Source organism: Mustela erminea, chromosome 17 (assembly GCF_009829155.1).
Source record: "Mustela erminea isolate mMusErm1 chromosome 17, mMusErm1.Pri, whole genome shotgun sequence".
NCBI lineage: Eukaryota > Metazoa > Chordata > Mammalia > Carnivora > Mustelidae > Mustela > Mustela erminea.
The window spans coordinates 23,612,893-23,632,001 of record NC_045630.1 but is presented as its reverse complement, the minus strand read 5'-3'; the positions used below and the strand labels follow the sequence as shown (position 1 = coordinate 23,632,001).

At 38.6% G+C, this 19,109-nt stretch overlaps 1 protein-coding gene and 1 pseudogene across 7 annotated transcripts in view; one reads left to right on the top strand and one right to left on the bottom strand.

Annotated features, from left to right (window-relative positions):
* The window catches only part of ABL2 (ABL proto-oncogene 2, non-receptor tyrosine kinase), a 114,271-nt gene that overhangs the window by 21,099 nt on the left and 74,063 nt on the right, over window positions 1-19,109 (bottom strand). The window contains exon 1 of one of the 7 annotated variants that reach the window (XM_032317464.1): window positions 5,159-5,829. The exons of 4 other annotated variants lie outside the window; for them this stretch is intronic. In XM_032317464.1, the coding sequence (XP_032173355.1) occupies window positions 5,159-5,276 (118 nt within the window). In that variant the 5' untranslated portion in view covers window positions 5,277-5,829. Of the gene's footprint in view, window positions 1-1,225; window positions 1,296-5,158; window positions 5,830-19,109 lie in introns of those variants that run through there. 2 more of the 7 variants (XM_032317465.1, XM_032317461.1) reach the window with 2 other exon arrangements.
* LOC116576684 lies at window positions 8,466-11,203 on the top strand (annotated as a pseudogene).

Sequence of the window (19,109 nt, the reverse complement as noted above, 5' to 3'; positions counted from 1 at the left end):
TTTAAAAATGGCTTCACAACAGTCTACAGACATTCCTGCGGTAGGATGGATCATAATTTTCCTAATAGGTTTAGAGGTCACTTCATCACATTCCTTCCTCCTCTTAAACAGAATGTATCTTTACAGTTTCAGAGCTAATTAAATTTTGTTTCACATTAAGAATATTATGACTGGGGCGCCTGGGTGGCTCAGTCGTTAAGCGCCTGCCTTTGGCTCAGGTCATGATCCCAGGGAACTGGGATCAAACCCTACATCAGGCTCCCTGCTCAGCTGAAAGCCTGCTTCTTCTCCCTCTCCCACTCCCCGTGCTTTTTCCCTGTCTTTGCCAAATAAACAAAATCTTTAAAAAAAAAAATTATTATAACAAATCTGAAGGTATGCCCAGATGCCCTGAAAAGCTAATGTGAATCAGATGCTCCCTGTTTAAATGCAGTTACAAGGAATGGAAACAGCTGTATTATGTATTAAGATAACCAATTAGGCTTACCAAACAAAACACCATATTCTATGAAACAAACTCCAAACAAGTCACATGTACTGTTTTTCCTTATGCTTGAGAAAATATCCACTCTAGTAGCAAAATTTCCATGAGACTACAAAATGCCAATCTTTTATTAAAATGAAAAAAAAAGACTGCCAAAAAGTATAGAGAATATTTGTAATATATATTAGATTCTATACTGAGTATCACATGATCCTCATTAATAAATGTTTCTTGTCAATGATGGTGTTTAACATTATAATGTTTTGTGATTATTACCCTGTTTAATGATTATCAAACAGTTCAAGAACATTTTCCTCTTTTGCAACAGAAGTCCCCCTTGTTTAAGGCTATACAAGGAACAAAAATCAAGGGTAATAAGAACTTCTCTACTATCATTGACAAAGTTAGAAACAATAATTAAGCAGATACTGAAGCCAACTCTTAAATCCTAGCAGACCAAAACCAGCAACGTCATACAATTATACCTTGTGAAACCCAATATATGAACACTTTATGGTTTACAAATCTAATAATTTTAGAGAACATCTACTATATGTCATCATTCTGAGTTTCCGAATATAAAAATTATAAATCACTAATAACACTATTTGGACTTAGAAAAAAACACTCTCTGTTCTGTCCCCAAATCTGCTTCTCTCCCACAATTCCCTATATCTCACTTAACAACAATTTCCTCTTCTCAGCTGCTCAGGCCAAAAACCGTGAAGTTTAAATACAAACTTCTTGCTATAAGGGATGTCTGGATGGCCAGTTGGTTAAGCATCTGCCTTTGGCTGGGGTCATGGTCCCAAGGTCCTGGAATCGAGTCCCACACTGGGTTCCTTGCTCACAGGGAGCCTGTTTCTCCCTCTGTCTGCCTCTCTCTCTCTCTGAAAAATAAAATCTTAAAAAAAAAAAAAAAAAAAAAACCTAATGGTGGCACCTGGGTGGCTCAGTGGGTTAAGCCTCTGCCTTCGTTCGGCTCAGATCATGATCTAAGGGTCCTCGGATCGAGCCCTGCATCGGGCTCTCTGCTCAGCAGGGAGTCTGCTTCCCCCTCTCTCTCTGCCAGCCTTTCTGCCTACTTTTGATGTCTCTCTGTGTCAAATAAATAAAATTTAAAAAATTTTAAAACCTAATGATATATTGTATGTTAGCTAACTGAACATAATAAAATAATTTCTTAAGAAAAATAAATATACAATTTATTTTTTAAAAGCTAGCTATAAGATGAGTAAGTTCTGGTCATCTAACATATACCACAGTGATTATAGTTAATAATACTGTATTATCTACTTGGAAATTGGCAGAGTAGATATTAAATGTTCTTACCACAAAAAAAAGAAGTAATTATGTGATGTGATACAGGTATTAGCTAATGCTGCGGTGGTAATCATTATGAAATACCTAAGTATCAAATCAACACACTGTACACCTTAAACTTACGCAAAATGTCCATTATATCAATACAGCTGGGGGTGGGGACCAAAAGTAAAATCCTTAGAATCACTCAGGAGTCTTTTTTTTTTTTTAAGATTTTATTTATTTATCTGACAGAGATCACAAGTAGGCAGAGCGGCCGAAAGAGGGAAAGGGAGAAGCAGGCTCTCCACTGAGCAGAGTTTGACATAGGGCTCAATCCCAGGATCCTGGGATCATGACCTGAGCTGAAAGCAGCCCCTTAACTGACTGAGCTACGCAGGTGCCCCTCAGGACTCCTTTTCTGCACTCACATACTACATCTAATCCGTAAGGAAACCTTATTGGCATTGCCTTCAAAAACATACCCAGGATCTATTCATTTCTCACGCCCTTCACCACTATTACCCTGTTACCACCATCATCTCTCTCCTGGGTTTCACCACACTCTTGATTTCCACACTTCTAGCCCTTGTTCTCTGTCTATTCTCAACACACCAGCCAGTTTATAAAGCTTAAGTCAGATCATGTTACTTCTCTGCTCAAACTCTTTGATGGTTCCCTACCAGAGAGTAAAAAGCCAAAGGCTTGCGAGAGCCTGCAAGGCTCTTCACAACTTGTCTTGCCCATATTTGTCTATACTCCTCCGCGGGTTTACCTCATTCTGGATACTGGCCTCCCTGCTATTACCTGAACAAGGCAGGCACGCTCCTGCCTCAAGACGTTTGTACTGGCTATTTCTTCTAAAACATTCCTTCCCCAAGACATTCACATGACACTTCACTCAAGTGTGTCCCTCCTGGTATAGCATTCTCTGACTACCCTATTTTAAAATGTGGCTATTCCTGACAACACTCCCACCTCCCCCCCACGTCTCCTTCCCTGTTTCTCTCCATAGCTCTTACTACCGCAAAGAATATAATTTACTTATTATATTCATGTATATTACCTAACTCCCCCCAACTAGAATATCGATTTTATGAAGACAAGGATTTTTGCCTGCTTTGTTCACTAATAAATTCCAAGCACCCAGAATAGTGCATGTATGTAAGAGTCTCTCAAAAAACATTTGTTGAATAATGAATCATGTGTAGTGTTATATTCACATGCTATGGTGCTATGAGAGGACAGGATAGAAAACAAAACTCTGGATCACAAAAGGTTTCAATGAAGAGAAAGCATTTATATTAGATAAGCAGGATCTGTGCACTGATGAGACAGCTGACAGGCTGTCAACGCGTAAGGACATGTCTACAACATGTGACTCATCGGTACTGGAGACAAGCTCCATCAGCTCAAAGAAGGTTTGTTAAAGGCAAGTTCAGCTTAAAAACCACATTACTTGAAAAAAGGCAGGGGCACCTGGGTGGCTCAGTAGGTTAAGCCTCTGCCTTTGGCTTGGGTCATGGTCTCAGGGTCCTAGGATCGAGCCCCACGTTGGGCTTTCTGCTCAGCAGGGAGCCTGCTTCCCCCACTCTCTCTCTACCTGCCTCTCTGCCTACTTGTGATTTCTCTCTGTGTCAAATAAGTAAATAAAATCTTAAAAAAACAAACAAAAGGCAATGAGCACAATTTTATGTAAATGTGAAAAGATTATTATGGGCCAAACAATACTGTGTATAGTACTTTGAAGCCAAAGTACTAAAAGAACCATGACTTGGAAAACAATCCTTTTCATTTCTCACTCCCCTTCTTCCAATCTCTGCTTCTGTGATCTTTTTGGTCAAGTCAAAAATCTTACTTCCTTCCTTTCTTCTTTCTTCTCACTCATGCTTTTGTTCTCATAGAACTAAGGGTCAATTTCCTGTACAATCCGTCTGCACAGGATATCCACTTAAACACCATCCTATCCACTAGCACCAAACAAAAGGGAAAATGTTCTGAAGACAAAAAACATCCTAACATTTTCCTAAGACCAAGAATGAACATGTATTAAATCATGAAGAGTTAAAGAACTAAATGCAGGAGAACAAGCTAAGGAATAAGGGCAAAAACAAACAAACAAACAAAAAATCCACAGGAAGGGCAAGTAAATGTCACCATGTTATTCAGTGGGTCTAGTCTATGCCACTTTACTCGTGGGCTTAAAACAGACACAGCTGGATGATTCAGATGCACTGTGCCCTCACAAATCCAAGCGGGAAAGCTGGGAATGGGTTTCTGGTTTTTTGTTTTTGTTTTTGTTTTTTTTAAAAAAAACAATGTGAAATGACTACTATATATTAGGTGCCTTAGCGGGTTGATCTTTCATTAATCACATATTACCGAGGTAATCATGGACTTAAGATGAGACAATAGACTTGATTTTCACCAATGCAACACAGGACCCAGCTAGAAGAAATATAACTATTAAGTAAAGGTAATTTTATTACTTTTATCTGAAAGACTTGCTGAAGACAATAAAAATAAGGCAAAAACACAGAAACAGCAGTTTGTACAAAGTAAATTATCAGGATTAAAGAAGTTAAAAATCCAGAATAAGACTCAGACTCAAATTCAGAGACAATTCCTAAATTTAATGTTTAATTTTATTAAAAAACACTTTCACCAATTAGTCATTCAATAACTTTTATCATTTTAATTAGAAATTCATCAGGAAAGTAACTGGAGAATTAAATACAAACATTTTTCACTTGAGGCATTTATTTCCAAGCATTTACAAATCTGTATCTTGCCAGAATTCCACTTTATCTGATTGCTTATTCTCTAAGAAGCTACTACTTTTTTTTTTTTTTTTTTTTTTTTAATGATTTTATTTATTAATTTGACAGAGAGAAATCACAAGCAGACGGAGAGGCAGTCAGAGAGAGAGAGAGAGGGAAGCAGGCTCTCTGCTGAGCAGAGAGCCCGATGCGGGACTCGATCCCAGGACTCTGAGATCATGACCCGAGCCGAAGGCAGCGGCTCAACCCACTGAGCCACCCAGGCGCCCAGAAGCTACTACTTTTTAATATCTCTTTTAACAACTATGTAAGGTAGGTGGATAAATCATTCAGCAGCTCTCAGTATAGCTTAAGTTCTTCATATCAAGCAAGACATATCTGAACATCACAAAATATTACATATTATTCACTATTCTTTCTTTCAGTAAGTACTTACTGAGACCCTACCTATGAAATACCAGAAACAAAGCACATAAAACTTCCCTGCCAATGAGGACAGTTAACAGTAGAGAGAATTTTTCTGAAATCTCCATTCACGCTTGATTACTGTGAATATTCACACCCCACCCAAGCTATCACCTCTGAACCATACCTGTCAAGTTGGGTACAGCAGTGTCTGAGGCCTCACTACTACACAGGCAGCAAAGTGAAGACGTGTCCTGATCCCTGCCATAACTATTCGGTGAAAGCAGGACTGTTCCAAGGACCATTCTTCTGACCAGAAGCACAAAAGTTAAACTGTTCTATGTAGAGGAAGTCTTAGAATTCCACTCCCTGACAAGCCATACCACATGCATGTGGCATTTACTCATGTATTCAGGGAACCAATAGGAGGGTAGGCATTTACAAGTCCCAAAGTGGGTGGAGAGTAACCTAAAGGAAAATGTCTAGTAATCAGCAAAGACTGAGTCACAACAGGGTTATTCAGAAGAACCTCTGGGAATGTTTTGAAGGAAAAGAAAAAAATAAGTAAAATAAAAACCAACACACATAAGAGTAACAAATAATAAAATATGTAGGGATCAGTATATATAGATGGGATTTTGTTCCTAAATGGATGATGATGTAGGCTGTAGAGAAAAGTTTCCTTGGAGAAAACCTGTTTACAATAAAATACCAAATATACTTTTAAAAGAGGAAACGCCCTAAGGAGACTCATCTTTTGCGTCCCTTAAATTAGTTCAAGTAACCACAACTCCAAAGTCAAAGAAATAGTTACAATCTGATTCATGAGCACAGAAGCCAGGAAATAACTGCCTTCACTAACATTTTGGCTCTACAGCTTAATAAAGTTAAAAATATGGCATAAAGGGGCACCTGGGTGGCTCAGTGGGTTAATAAGCCTCTGCCTCCGGCTCAGGTCATGATCTCAGGATCCTGCGATCAAGCCCTGCAGCGGGCTCTCTGCAAAGTGGGGGGCCTGCATCCCCACCCCCACCCCCACCCCCGCCTGCTGCTCTGCCTACTTGTGATCTCTGGCAAATAAATTTTAAAAATCTTTAAAAAAAAAAAATACAGCATGATTGAGACAACACAGATAGACCTAGAGGGTATTACATTAAGTGAAATTTTCAGACTAAGACAAATATCATATGATTTCATTTAAATGTGGAATCTAAAAAAGGAAACAAACAAATAAAACAAAAAGCAGAAACAGACCATAAATACAGAGAATGATGGCTGTCAGAGGAGAGGGGGGTTGGGGAGATGGGCGGCTGACACAGGTTTCCAGTTATGGAATAAGTAAGTCACAGGGATGAAAGCTATATTGTAGGGAATACAATCAATGGCACTGTGATAGCACTGTGTGGTGACAGATAACTACACTTGCGGGAGCACAGCATAGCATATAAATTTGTTCAATCACTGAAACTAATGCAACATTGTGTGTCAATTATATCTCAATTTAAAAAATAAATAAAATTTTAGGGGCACCTGGTTGGCTCAGCTGGAAAAGCATGTGACTTTTTTTTTTTTTTTTTACAGATCTACTTATCCATTGGAGAAAGAGCGAGCATGAGCAGGAGGGGCAGAGGGAGAGGAAATCTCAAGCAGACTCCATGCTACTCGTGGAGTGTGGAGCTGGAGGCAGGGCTTTTATCTCATAACCCTGACTGACAGACAACAAGGTCCGAAGAACATGACCCGAGCTGAAACCAAGAGTCTGACACTGAACTGCCTATGCCGTCCAGGTGCCCCAAAAGAGCCATCTTGATTTCAGGTGGTAAGTTTGAACTCAGACTGGATGTAGAGATTACTTAAATAAACTTAAACAAAATAAAATAAATAAACTTAAACAAAATAAAAATAAATTTTTTGAAAAATAAAAACATGTCATGACAGTGTTGAAAATTTCTGAATGTTAACACTTGAAAAAGCAAATCTTTACTAATATATAGGAACAAAGTTAAATAAAATGTAAAAATCTGAGATGAGAGTACTTTGTTGAGAATTAAACTAGTAAATCTGCAAATAGTACACTAAATTATTCAGTGGTATTATCTACAAAACTAACACAAGAATGCTTCTAACTGGGTGCCTGGGTGGCTCAGTCAGCTGAGCATCTGCCTTTGGCTCAGGTCATGACCACACGGTCCTGGAATCAAGTCCCCCATCAGGCTCCCTGCTCAGCAGGAAGTCTGCTTCTCCTTCTCCCTCTGCCTCTCACCCCTGCTTTACTCTCTCTCAAAAAACAATAAAATCTTTTTTTTAAAAAAAGTATTTCTAAGAACACTCATTGATCAATATTTAATAAGCACCTACTATGTACTAGCCACTGTGCTAAGTTTCAGGTCCATAATGGATGTTTCCATTGTACTGTAATATACCAGGACTGAAACAGTGTTTTATAAAGTTGAAACAAAATTACAATGTAACCTTAGAGAAAGACTGTCTCTGAATTACTAAGAGCTTAAAAAAAAACAAGGCTTATACTTTCAATGAAATTAACCTTTTATAAAGCTAGTATTGTTAACATCATGGGAAAAGCAAGAGTTAAATGACTAATAGTTACCTCAATTAATGACTCAAATACCAGGTGTTTCAAACACCAGGTTGAATTTCTCCTTCCCTAGATAATCTTTAAAAATATAACAGTAAGGGGCACCAGGGTGGCTCAGTGGGTTAAGCCTCTGCCTTCCGCTAGGGTCATGAACTCAGGGTCCTGGGGGAGAGCCCCGCATCAGGCTCTCTGCTCGGTGAGGAACCTGCTTCCCCCTCTCTCTCTGCCTGCCTATTTGTGATCTCTCTCTCTCTGTCAAATAAATAAATAATATCTTTAAAAATATATAACAGAAAGGAGCTCCATAATCCATATTCTATACACACCTATATTCCATACCACATAATTTATTATTTAGCCAGAAAATCTGCTCTTCAAATTACTAATAATAGCTACAACTCAGAAAACCAGAAAAATTAAGACACTACAAAAGTATAATATAAAGAAAATAAATACTTTTGTGATTCTATGCTGCTTTTAACTATCTAAACTATCTAATAACTTCTAAATATTTTAAATAAAATGAAAAAGAACACATGCAAAACTAATCACCAAAAAATAGTATATGAAACCTAAGGAGATTAAACTCAACAAAACTATTAGAAAGACAAGTTCTTCTTTTTAAAATTCTTTGTTTTCAGTTTATAAAAGTAATACATGCTTATTACAGAAAATTTGGAAACAATATATAAATAAAAAGACAACAGCATATCACCCACTTCTACAGCCCCATTTGTTATATCATTAAAATAACATTGATACCTTTGCATTTGGCCCTTTTAATCTGCATGTTTCATTCATTCAGCCAATTATTTCTTGAGTGGCTACTATGTGCAAAGCACTTCACCTTAAATATCAGGTGCTAGGCAAGAAATAAAGTCCGTAACAGATGAAGATAATGGGTTGGAGAGGGGAGGAATTTCACTACTTTAAAGAAGGTGAGGGGTGCTTGGGTGGCTCAGTCAGTTAAGGGTCTGCCTTTGGCTCAGGTCATGATCCCAGGGATTAAAGCCCATGTCATGCTCCCTGCTCAGGAGGAGTCTGCTTCTCTCTCTCCCTCTGCTCCTCTCTCTTTACTCCTTCCTGCTCCATTCTCAATCTCTCTCTCTCTCTAATAAATAAATAAAATCTTTATAAGAAGAAGAAGGGGGGAAGGAGGAGAGAAAGGAGGAGGAGGAGGAGGGGGAGGATACAGACATACAGCATACAGTGTTAACGCCATCTGTAGGAACTTTTCAATGCATGTAGATATATGACGACTACATAACACAGTGAAAAGAAAAATCTGTATGATGGCAAGGTTCCCATATTTCACTTGAGGTGGCAAAATACTGAATTTAAGTAGTGTGAAAAGTTCAATATGTATACTGAAATCCCTATAGCAACTACAGGAAAACCTATTCAAAGAGATAAATCCAGAAACTACAGGTAAGTGATATGGAATATTAAAAAGACATTAATAATCCAAGAGAAAGCAGAAAGGGGCAAAGAGATGAAGTAACAGAAAAAAAAAATTGTAGACTGAAATCCAAACATATCAATGGTTAACATTAAATGAAAATGATCTAAATACAATTATAAGTTAGTTTGTCCTAATAGATACGTATGATAAAACTACAGGCTATCTAAAAGAAACTCACTTCAAATATAACTATGGAAGTAGGTAAAAATAAAAGGATGAAAACATATGTCCACAGAAAAACCTGTGTATGAACCTTCATAGCATTATTTATAATAGCCAAAAGTAGAAACAACCGAAATGTCCCATCAGTTAATGAATGGATAAATAAAACAGCTCAGCAAAAATTTAAAAAAAAAGGGGGGGGATACTAATACATGCTGTAACATATATGAACCATGGAAACATGTCAAGTGAAAGAAGCCAGTCAAAATGAACGCATGTTGGTATGATTCCATTTAGATGAAAGGTCTAGAATTGGTAAATCCATAAGACAGAAAGTAGCTTAGTGGTAGCCTAAGGTTGGGATGTGGGGAAGAATACAGAATGATTGCTAAAGGCTATGGGGTTTCTTTTTGGGGGGTTATGAAAAAAATTTTTTTAAAGATTTATTTATTTGACAGACAGAGATCACAAGTAGGCAGAGAGGCAGGCAGAGAAAGAGGAGGAAGCAGGCTCCCCACAGAGCAGAGAACCCGACGTGGGGCCTGATCCCAGAACCCTGGAATCACAACCGGAGCTGAAGGCAGAGGCTTTAACCCACTGAGCCACCCAGGCACCCCAGGGGTGATGAAAATATTATAAGAGTAAATTGTACTGATGGTTGAAGAACTCTGAATATACTAAAACCATTTTATCATGGGGCGCCTGGGTGGCTCAGTGGGTTAAGCCACTGTCTTCAGCTCAGGTCATGATCTCAGGGTCCTGGGATGGAGCCCCGCATCGGGCTCTCTGCTCGGCAGGGAGCCTGCTCCCCTTCCTCTCTCTCTGCCTGCCTCTCTGCCTACTTGTGATCTCTCTCTCTCAAATAAATAAATAAAATCTTTAAAAAAAAAAAAACCATACACTTTAAGAGGGTGGATCTGTATTTCATAAAGCATTAAAAACATTATGCTATGGGAAAAAGGGCCAGATTTAAAGTCTACATGTTGCATGATTCCATTCATATGAAATACCCCAAAAGAGCATGTATATATAGACAGAAAGCAAATTAGTGATTACCTGGGACTAGAGCAGGAATGCTGACTGACTATAAAATAGTACAAGGAACATTTTGGGTGATGGAAATATCCTAAAACTAGACTGTGGTGAGAATTACAAAACTATGTACATTTTTCAAAAAAATCACTGAATTATATATCTTTTAAAACTTAAGTTTTATGAAATGTAAATCATAGCTCAATAATGCTATTTTTCTTAAAGCACAAAGGGTAAAAAACAAATTCAGACTTTTGTTCTCTGAAATGTATCATCAAATGATAAGCCACGGACAGGAGAAAATATTTGCAAGTTACATTTTCTGACAAAGGATGTTATCAAGAACTCTCAAACTCAACAGTATGAAAACAAACCAACTTCCTGCGGACCAGGAAGTTCAAAAGCATAGATTCTTCAAAAGACAAAACCACTGTGGTTGCCAGGGGCCAGGGGTCAGGCAACCTGGTCCCTGCGGACCAGGAAGTTCATGACCAACTGACTAGTTCAGCGCAAACAATGGTTATTGATGTCCCTTATCCTGGAAAGGCAACAGTAAAAGACAGAAATTCGGGAAAAATTAGCCAAAATGTACAAGACCACACCAGATGTTATATTTGTATTTGGATTCAGAATCCATTTTGGTGGTGGCAGGGCAACTGGCTTTGGCATGATTTATGACTCCCTGGATTATGCAAAGAAAAATGAACCCAAAGACAGACGTGCAAGACATGGTCTCTATGAGAAGAAAAAGACCTCAAGGAAACAGCGAAAAAAAAATGCCAAGAACAGAATGAATAAAGTCAGTGGACTGCAAAAGCCAATGTTGGTGCCGGCAAAAAGAAAAGAAGTGTCTAGCAGTAAGCTGGAGACTGAACAACAGAAGGAGTAAAGATGCTGCAGTGGCTTTATCTGTGGTGATTGTGCAGATTTTTCATGAGAGGATTAATAAACTAAGAATGTTAAAAACAAACAAATTTTCTAGTCCAAGGACCTTTTCAACTCATGTACATATTTCCAAAAAATTTTACCACTTTACACTAATAACAATGTATAGATGTTCATTTCACCAAGGTGTATATATGTATGTATGTATGTATGTGTGTGTATATATAATTAATATTTAAATAATTAACATTTAAATATTTATTTATTTAAATAAAATTTAAATAATTTAATATTTAAATAAATAAATAATATTTAAATAAAATAAATAATTTTTTTTTTTAAGGCGAACAAAAGTAACTTGCTTAAATTCACAATTTACTTCCCACTTCTTTGGCTAACTACACAGTAATTTATTCCTCGTGACATAAAATATTTTCTCGTTTCTTTTGCTATTTGTTTCCTATTTTTCAAGCTGTTAAGAGGCACAAGCAATAAATCAAAATCAATAAACAGGAAATATACAAATATATAACTTCTAGTGGCACTCTTCCCTCTAGATATGACAAAGAAAAAAATCTGATTCTTCCCTATGTAGGCCCTCAATTTCAAACAGTTCATCACTGGAGCTGTCATTTCTTTTCTTTTCTTTCTTTCTTTTTTTTTTTTTTTGGAGCTGTCATTTCTATACCAGCATGTATTCTTAGAGTGGACAGCCACACCAGATGAACTATCCCCAATAGATCATCTATCTGTTTTTCCTATCAGCATCACACAGACAGCATTACAGCATCCAATGCACAGAAAGGTACTTTCTAAGACAGGGGTCTTTTCAAGTAATATTTTGGGACGGAATGGTAGACCTCAAAACATGTTCAATTCCATTATTACAGAGTGAAAAAACAAAGCCAGTGTCAGAACCAAATGATCTCTAGTGTGGCAGGTGCCACAGCCCTGCCTGCTGCTAACCCTCACCCCTCAACTTCCCAACACGGCAGCTAAGAATTCTAAGAGAGCAGAGCACCAATTCCATGTCATGCTACTTCACTCTTGGTGTTCACCACCTTACCTTTCCTTTTGTGAATTCAAGGCTTCAGGAATAAAAACTGGCCTCTCATTACAAAAACCAATCCCTAATGTTAAGTTTTTTGTTTTTTGTTTTTGTAATCTAAGACCTCAGGCTCTGTTCTAAGTAGCCCTGGGCTCTGCCATTCAAAACGTGAGGTTTCGGGCGCCTGGGTGGCTCAGTGGGTTAAGCCGCTGCCTTCGGCTCAGGTCATGATCTCAGGGTCCTGGGATCGAGTCCCGCATCGGGCTCTCTGCTCAGCGGGGAGCCTGCTTCCCTCTCTCTCTCTCTGCCTGCCTCTCCGACTACTTGTGATTTCTCTCTGTCAAATAAATAAATAAAATCTTTAAAAAAAAAAAAAAAAAAAAAAAAAAAAAACGTGAGGTTTCAACTTGGTTAAGTTATTTACAATATCTGAGTGTCCAGTTTTCATACATAAGACAGAAAGAAAATGGTAAGTACTTTTATTTAGTCCTTAAATGAGATTAAATGGATGTAAAGTGTTTACGGGAAAACCTGACACCGTAAGTTAAAACTTTAGTACCTTCTGTTCTGAAAGTATACCTTCCTGCCTGGAAAATACATCTACTAAAAGATAAGAATACATTTGTTGAGCTCGAGTTAGACGATCTGTATAGCTAACAAGAAGTCAAAGGTACAGAAATAAAAGTAAGCAACTCTAAACTTTTTTGCAAAAGTAACCCTCTTAAGGTCAGTTAGTAATAGTAGTTATAGATGATCTCCCAAGCTCTCATACACTCTCAATTTGAGTATATCACAAAAAGTCACAAGACTCAAAATGCTATTTTAATGAGGACCATACTTATACTCCTCCTTTGTCTATTCAAATTCTGTATTATCTTTCCAAGTGTAGCTCAAGTTCACAGATTTCTCCCTGAACCCTACCTCTCTGACCATTTCTGATTAAGTACTCTCTGCCTTTGCCTAGAACAGCAACTGTCATACTATATTGGGACATCTTCTATAGTGTATTTACTATAATTTACTACTTCCTTTTTTTGTCTTTTTTCATCCAGTATGATTAAGTTTCTACAGGTATAGAACCTGTATATGTTATGTTTCTCTGTCCTATGAAACCCAGCAAAGTACTTTACTAATAAATAATGATGGGTAAAAAGGATTAACTCATTTAAAAAATTCAGTGAGACTTATTGTTACAAAAATAAAACCTATTAAGAGCATCTTTTCCCTTTTTCTACACTAGTGTTTCTCAAACTTTTTTTTTCATTACCACTACTCTAAGGACTAAAATTACATTTAACTTAAATTAACTAAATAATTTAGCTTAATTCAATTTCTCCCTAACAAGAGAAAGTAAAAATTTAAAGGATAAGATTTTATAAGGTAGCACTGAGATTTGGAGGGTCACAAACCACTGTAAATACCTAAGTTATTATCAGCCCTGTTGAGAATGCATGTTCTATACTTAACCAAATCTTCCAAACACTTGAAGGTCCGAACAGGACTCATTTGTTCCTATTAGAGTAAGAGCTTTCTCTAACTGCAAAACCAAGGATGTCAACACACTTCAGACTCAAAGTTTTCTGTTACAGAGAAAGGAAGAACACATTTTCCTAAGCAGGGGGTAAGAACATAAACACACATGCACGCACACATGACAAAGGCAGAGAAGAAAAAGCACTGAGCATTTTAAGTTTTACAAGACCAGACCAAGACATGTGGGAACCTGGGTAGGCTATTAATACAGCTTCAAAACAACACTCCTTAAATGTATTCAACATTTACTCATCAAGAAGTCTGAAGTTTGTGCTAAGGGAGAAGGGAAAACAGAAACAAAGTAGTGATCCGGAATAACTCATCTCTAGCCCTAAACTCAGGAGTCCTGACTCAGCAAGAGACCCTGCAGTTAACCAGAATTACCCACCTCAGCAGGCACTTTCCCATGCCCTTTCGTGGTCTAAGGCTCTAGCCCAAACAGCTTATGAAAATATTCCCCAACACCACAGATAATACTCTTTATGAGAGGATTTTTAGAAGCCGATTTCTTCTCCTTGTTTCACTTCAGGTGAACCTTTAGAAACACAATCTGGAGAGGAGCCCAGCTGGCCCAATCCTTAATCCAGCTCAGTGATTCTGCTGCATGAGAAACTTGGCCTGATTAGAAGAGACAAGAAATCTATGTGTCTTTGTCAAGCAATGGGAGATATTTATGAGCCGAATGACACAGACAACCTTGACAACCAGACAAAAGAAGAATTCAGACTATACTGAGATACAGTAAGTAATCATTGTAGATTTGTGAGAAGTAGTAACACACTGACTGTGCTATTTAAAGAACACTGGTCTAAGACACCTGGGTGGTTCTGTCAATTAAGGTTCTGGTTCTTGATCTCAGGGTCATGAGTTCACGCCCTGGATTCAAACCAGACATGGGGCCTACTTCGGGCGAGGGATGAAATTGGGGAACCTAGATGGCTCAATCAGTTAAGCGCCCAACTCTTGGTTTGGCTCAGGTCATAATCTCATGGAACTGAACCTGGTGTCAGGGTTCACACACAGTGTGGAGTCTGCTTGAAGATGCTCTCCTCCTGCCCCTCCCCACACAGGCATACAGACTGAGTGAGTGAGTGAGTGAGTGTGTATGTCTTGTAAATAAATTAATCTTTTTTTTTAATATTTTATTTCTTTGACAGAGAGAGACACAGTGAGAGAGGGAACACAAGCAGGGGAAAGTACGAGAGGGAGAGCCAAAAGCAGATGCTTAACACCTGAGCCACCCAGGGACCCTAAATAAATCTTTTTTTAAAAGAGTAAGGGAAAAAAATAAAAAAAAAAAAAAAATAAAAGAGTAAGGGAAGAGGACTGCTCTATAATGCTCCTGATGGACCCCCTGCATTTACAGAGACCAACTAAAAGTTTGCCTCAGAAAACTAAGCAGGGATAATAGCCTGTTCATGGCATAGACAAGACATATTCAAGAAATGTTTTGAAGAAGGGAGTTGACAATTATCTAGTAATAGAGGATATAGGAAAGGAAACTAAAAAATCTATCTCTAGTTTGGAGCAAAATGATTTCAAAGCCAGAGTTGTAAGACAAGAAATATAAATGAGGTATATCCACTAAGGACATTACTTTAGGAATTGTCAACATGGTTCAACATTTAATACAAAAGGCAATGGAAAGCAGAATTTCATCAAGACATTTTTTAATCAACTAAAAAAGTGGCAATAATCACAAGGACTGGTATCACTGGGACAAAATGTAGTTAACAAGGCTTCGGCCCCCTTTAGACGCTCTGGGGAAGAATCCATCCCTGGGCCCTGTTAGTTTCTGGTTGCTACCAGCATCTCTTGGTTTGTGGCCACATCACTCCAATCTTCAAAATCAGCATCTTCAGAGCTCTCTGCTCCAGCTTCATATCATGTATGTGACGTTTCCCTCTGTCTCCCTCTTACAGAGATACTGACTGCATTTAGGGCTCACTCAGGTAACAAAGATAATCTCTCCATCTACAAAGACATCTCCTCTCCCCACTTTTTTGCCATGTAACATTTACAAATTCCAGGGATTAGGGCATGGGTATCTTTTGAGGGGGCACTTTTCACCCCACCATAGCTCCCAAATCTCACCAACCCCTAATCTCTCTCCTGGTCAGTTGACTCCTAGAGCCTCTAAGTACACTCAGATATCCTAAAAGAACCAAAAACCCATTTTGTTCTTACTTCTGCTTTTATTTCTTTTTCAGTTTAGCATGTGTATGTGCATGTGTGTTCTTGCTAATGGCATACCCATTCAGCCAAGTATTTAATCCGGACACCCCATCATCATTCTAGAATCCTCTTTCTTCCCTAATTCCCTCTAACACTATTATCCTACAGATTCCAGCTCCTAAATCTCTCTCAAATCCATGAACTCTACTCCCTTACCACCTGTCCTCATTTAGGCCCTCTTTATTTCCGTGCCTGAGCTGCTACAACATGCATCCACCTAATCTTCTTGATTTCAGTTTCACTCTGCTCCAATCTAATACCCACATTGCCTCTAAACTGCAGTTTTGAAAGGGCAAGACTGAAGGAGCAGGAGGCTGGCTGAGGACAAAGCAAAAGCTGGCGCCTTGCACCCCCCCCCTTCACCCGCTCCCCTCCATATGTGTAGCATTCCTCAGGCACCCCTGACTGCCATAAAATGATAAATAGTTAACTTGCTGAGATCGCAATCCTGCAAGACAGGAGTCTCCCTTGGTTTACAAATTTCCTTGAGATTACAACAAAGAAGTTACCTTATCAATAGCGCTAATGTCACCCTCCCCTTGTGGAGGTAGAAGGAAAAGTAAATAAAGTTCAATTTCTTCTAAACCTAAATCTCATTAACAAGGATGCTTGATAGCAGGAATGTAACATTCCACCAGGAGACTCCCAATTGTCTTTACTTGATAAGTAACCAGGCCTTCAATATCCTGGTAGTGCTTTTTTTTTCCCCCCCGCATGCGTGGGCTAACCGGCCAGTTCTGCTTCTGTAAGATTGCTTTGTCTGCTTTTCGCGCGGGGTCCCCTGACCCAATCCACTGACGCCAAGTATGCCTGTTCAAAGGATCAATCAATCAGCGCCGTCCCCACCCAAAACTTGTTTGTACCTGTCTATATAAACCCCCGCTTTCCCCTCGGTCGGTGTGCTCGGTTAGCTGGAACTGCCGACCACCCGCCGGTACCTGCGCCCCAATAAACCTCTTGCTGTTTGCATCCAGTGGCAGTGTTGGATTCTTGGGTAAGGGGATCCGCGGGTCTTTCAAGACCACCTAGAGTTATGTTCCTACTTAAAACCTTTAAGGTTGGGACGCCTGGATGGCTCAGTGGGTTAAAGCCGCTGACTTCAGCTCAGGTCATGATCCCGGAGTCCTGGGATCAAGCCCAGCATCAGGCTCTCTGCTCAGCAGGGCGCCTGCTTCCTCCTCTCTCTCTGCCTCTCTGCCTACTTGTGATCTCTGTCTGTCAAATAAATAAATAAAATCTTTAAAACAAAAAAAAAAACCTTTAAGGTTTAAGGGGCTTCTGGGGGGTGGGGGGCACAATCAGTTGAATGTCTGACACTCGGTTTCAACTCAGTTGGTGGTGAGAGTCCTAGGATCGAGCCTCATGTCAGGCTCCACAGCAGAGTCTGCCTGGGCTTCTCTCTCGCTCTCTCTCTCCCTCTGCCCCTCTTCATCCACACTCCTGTGCCTGTGCTCTCTCTCCAATAAATAAATCTTTAAAAAAAAAAATCTCTAAGGATTTGGGCTCTCTTCTGCACAGAGTTAAATTCCAAATTTCTCACCATGAGAAAGATTAGCTATGATCTGGCACTTAGCCAGATCCTCAATCTTTTTTTTTTTTTTTTAAAGATTTTATTTATTTATTTGACAGAGAGAGATCACAGTAGACAGAGAGGCAGGCAGAGAGAGTGAGAGGGAAGCAGGCTCCCCGCTGAGCAGAGAGCCCGATGCGGGACTCGATCCCAGGACCCTGAGATCATGACCTGAGCCGAAGGCAGCGGCTTAACCCACTGAGCCACCCAGGCACCCCCAGATCCTCAATCTTATGTTCATCTATATACAACTCTCCCAACAGTTCTCTGAATATATCAATTTGTTCAACCTTTGTTGCTAATTCTCTTCTCCCATAATCTTCCTTTCCAGTTACCTAGTGAACTCATTTAACACAATTCATATTCCTTCTGTTCAATGTTCTCAAAAGTATTTTCCCTCTCCCCTAAAATAAAGTCTGTAACTCTACACTTCATCACATTCACACAGATTTTAATTAGTAGTAGTTATTTGTGGGGGTAAAATACTGCATAATACAGAAAAATGCAAAGTACTATTATTTACAATGTATGACTCCAGCCTTACCCCCATGTAAAGGAAGGGATTATGTTTTATCCATATCTATTTGCCTAGGACATGCATTCAATAAACACTTATTGACATATCATTTTTTCTCAATCATAGAACCAAAACTTGCTTTTTTTTTTTTAGAAACTAAAAGATACAGTATGAAGACAATTAAAAGCAGCCATGATCCCAACACCCAGAAATAATTACTGACAACAATGTTCATACATTTTAATACAGTCTTTTCCTCATTTCCTTCCTAAAGATGTTCCCTTATATACTCTCACAGCAATTTTAGCCTTAAGGCTAACCTTAAGGCTAAATAATAACCTACCAATTCCTGTAGGTTAAGGTTTAGAAATTGGCAACAGAATGAATTTAGTCACAGATTTGTCTGGGAAATGTGCAAATTTGATTTATCTCATTTAAATTTCTAGATATTCAGATCCCTAAGATCTAAGATCTGTACAAGTGTTATGGTTTTAAGGAATTTCAAAGCAAACTTCAACATTAGGTAGTTTTTATACATTTATAAAACAATTTTAATTTTGAAAGATGAACAAAATTTAAAATAAAACACAAGATGTGATCCATTCCTGAAGTAGTTTACCCATTTTATGGCCAAAATACCAACTGCGCAAAAGTATATAGTCCTTACAGACTGTCAAAATGAAACTGCAAAGTTTCCAAAGTGTTTCAGAGATTTGGTCTAATGAGCTTATAATTTTACTTTTAAATGGCATGCTTAATTATGTACTGGTCTTTGTGAAAGAGAAGTTGAAGGCTCCCCTCTCCCTTCCCAGATCTTCATTTTCTCACAAAGTTGAATCAGAAGCTTGGCTTCCAATTCAACCATCAAGGAGACGGAGGACTTGTGATTTACTATATTCGAGACAATGAGTAAGTCACACTTTTCCCCATCTCTTGTGTTCTCCTCTTTTTTCTTATTAGAAGGTATAGTCTTTTCATGCAGCTAGAGGTAAGATCTATTAATTTGATCCTACATAATTGTATTTCTTCAATGGGGTCCAAAGCCAAAACTCTTGCTAACAAAGTGTTATCCTGCCTTGCTAAGTTCCACATGCAAGC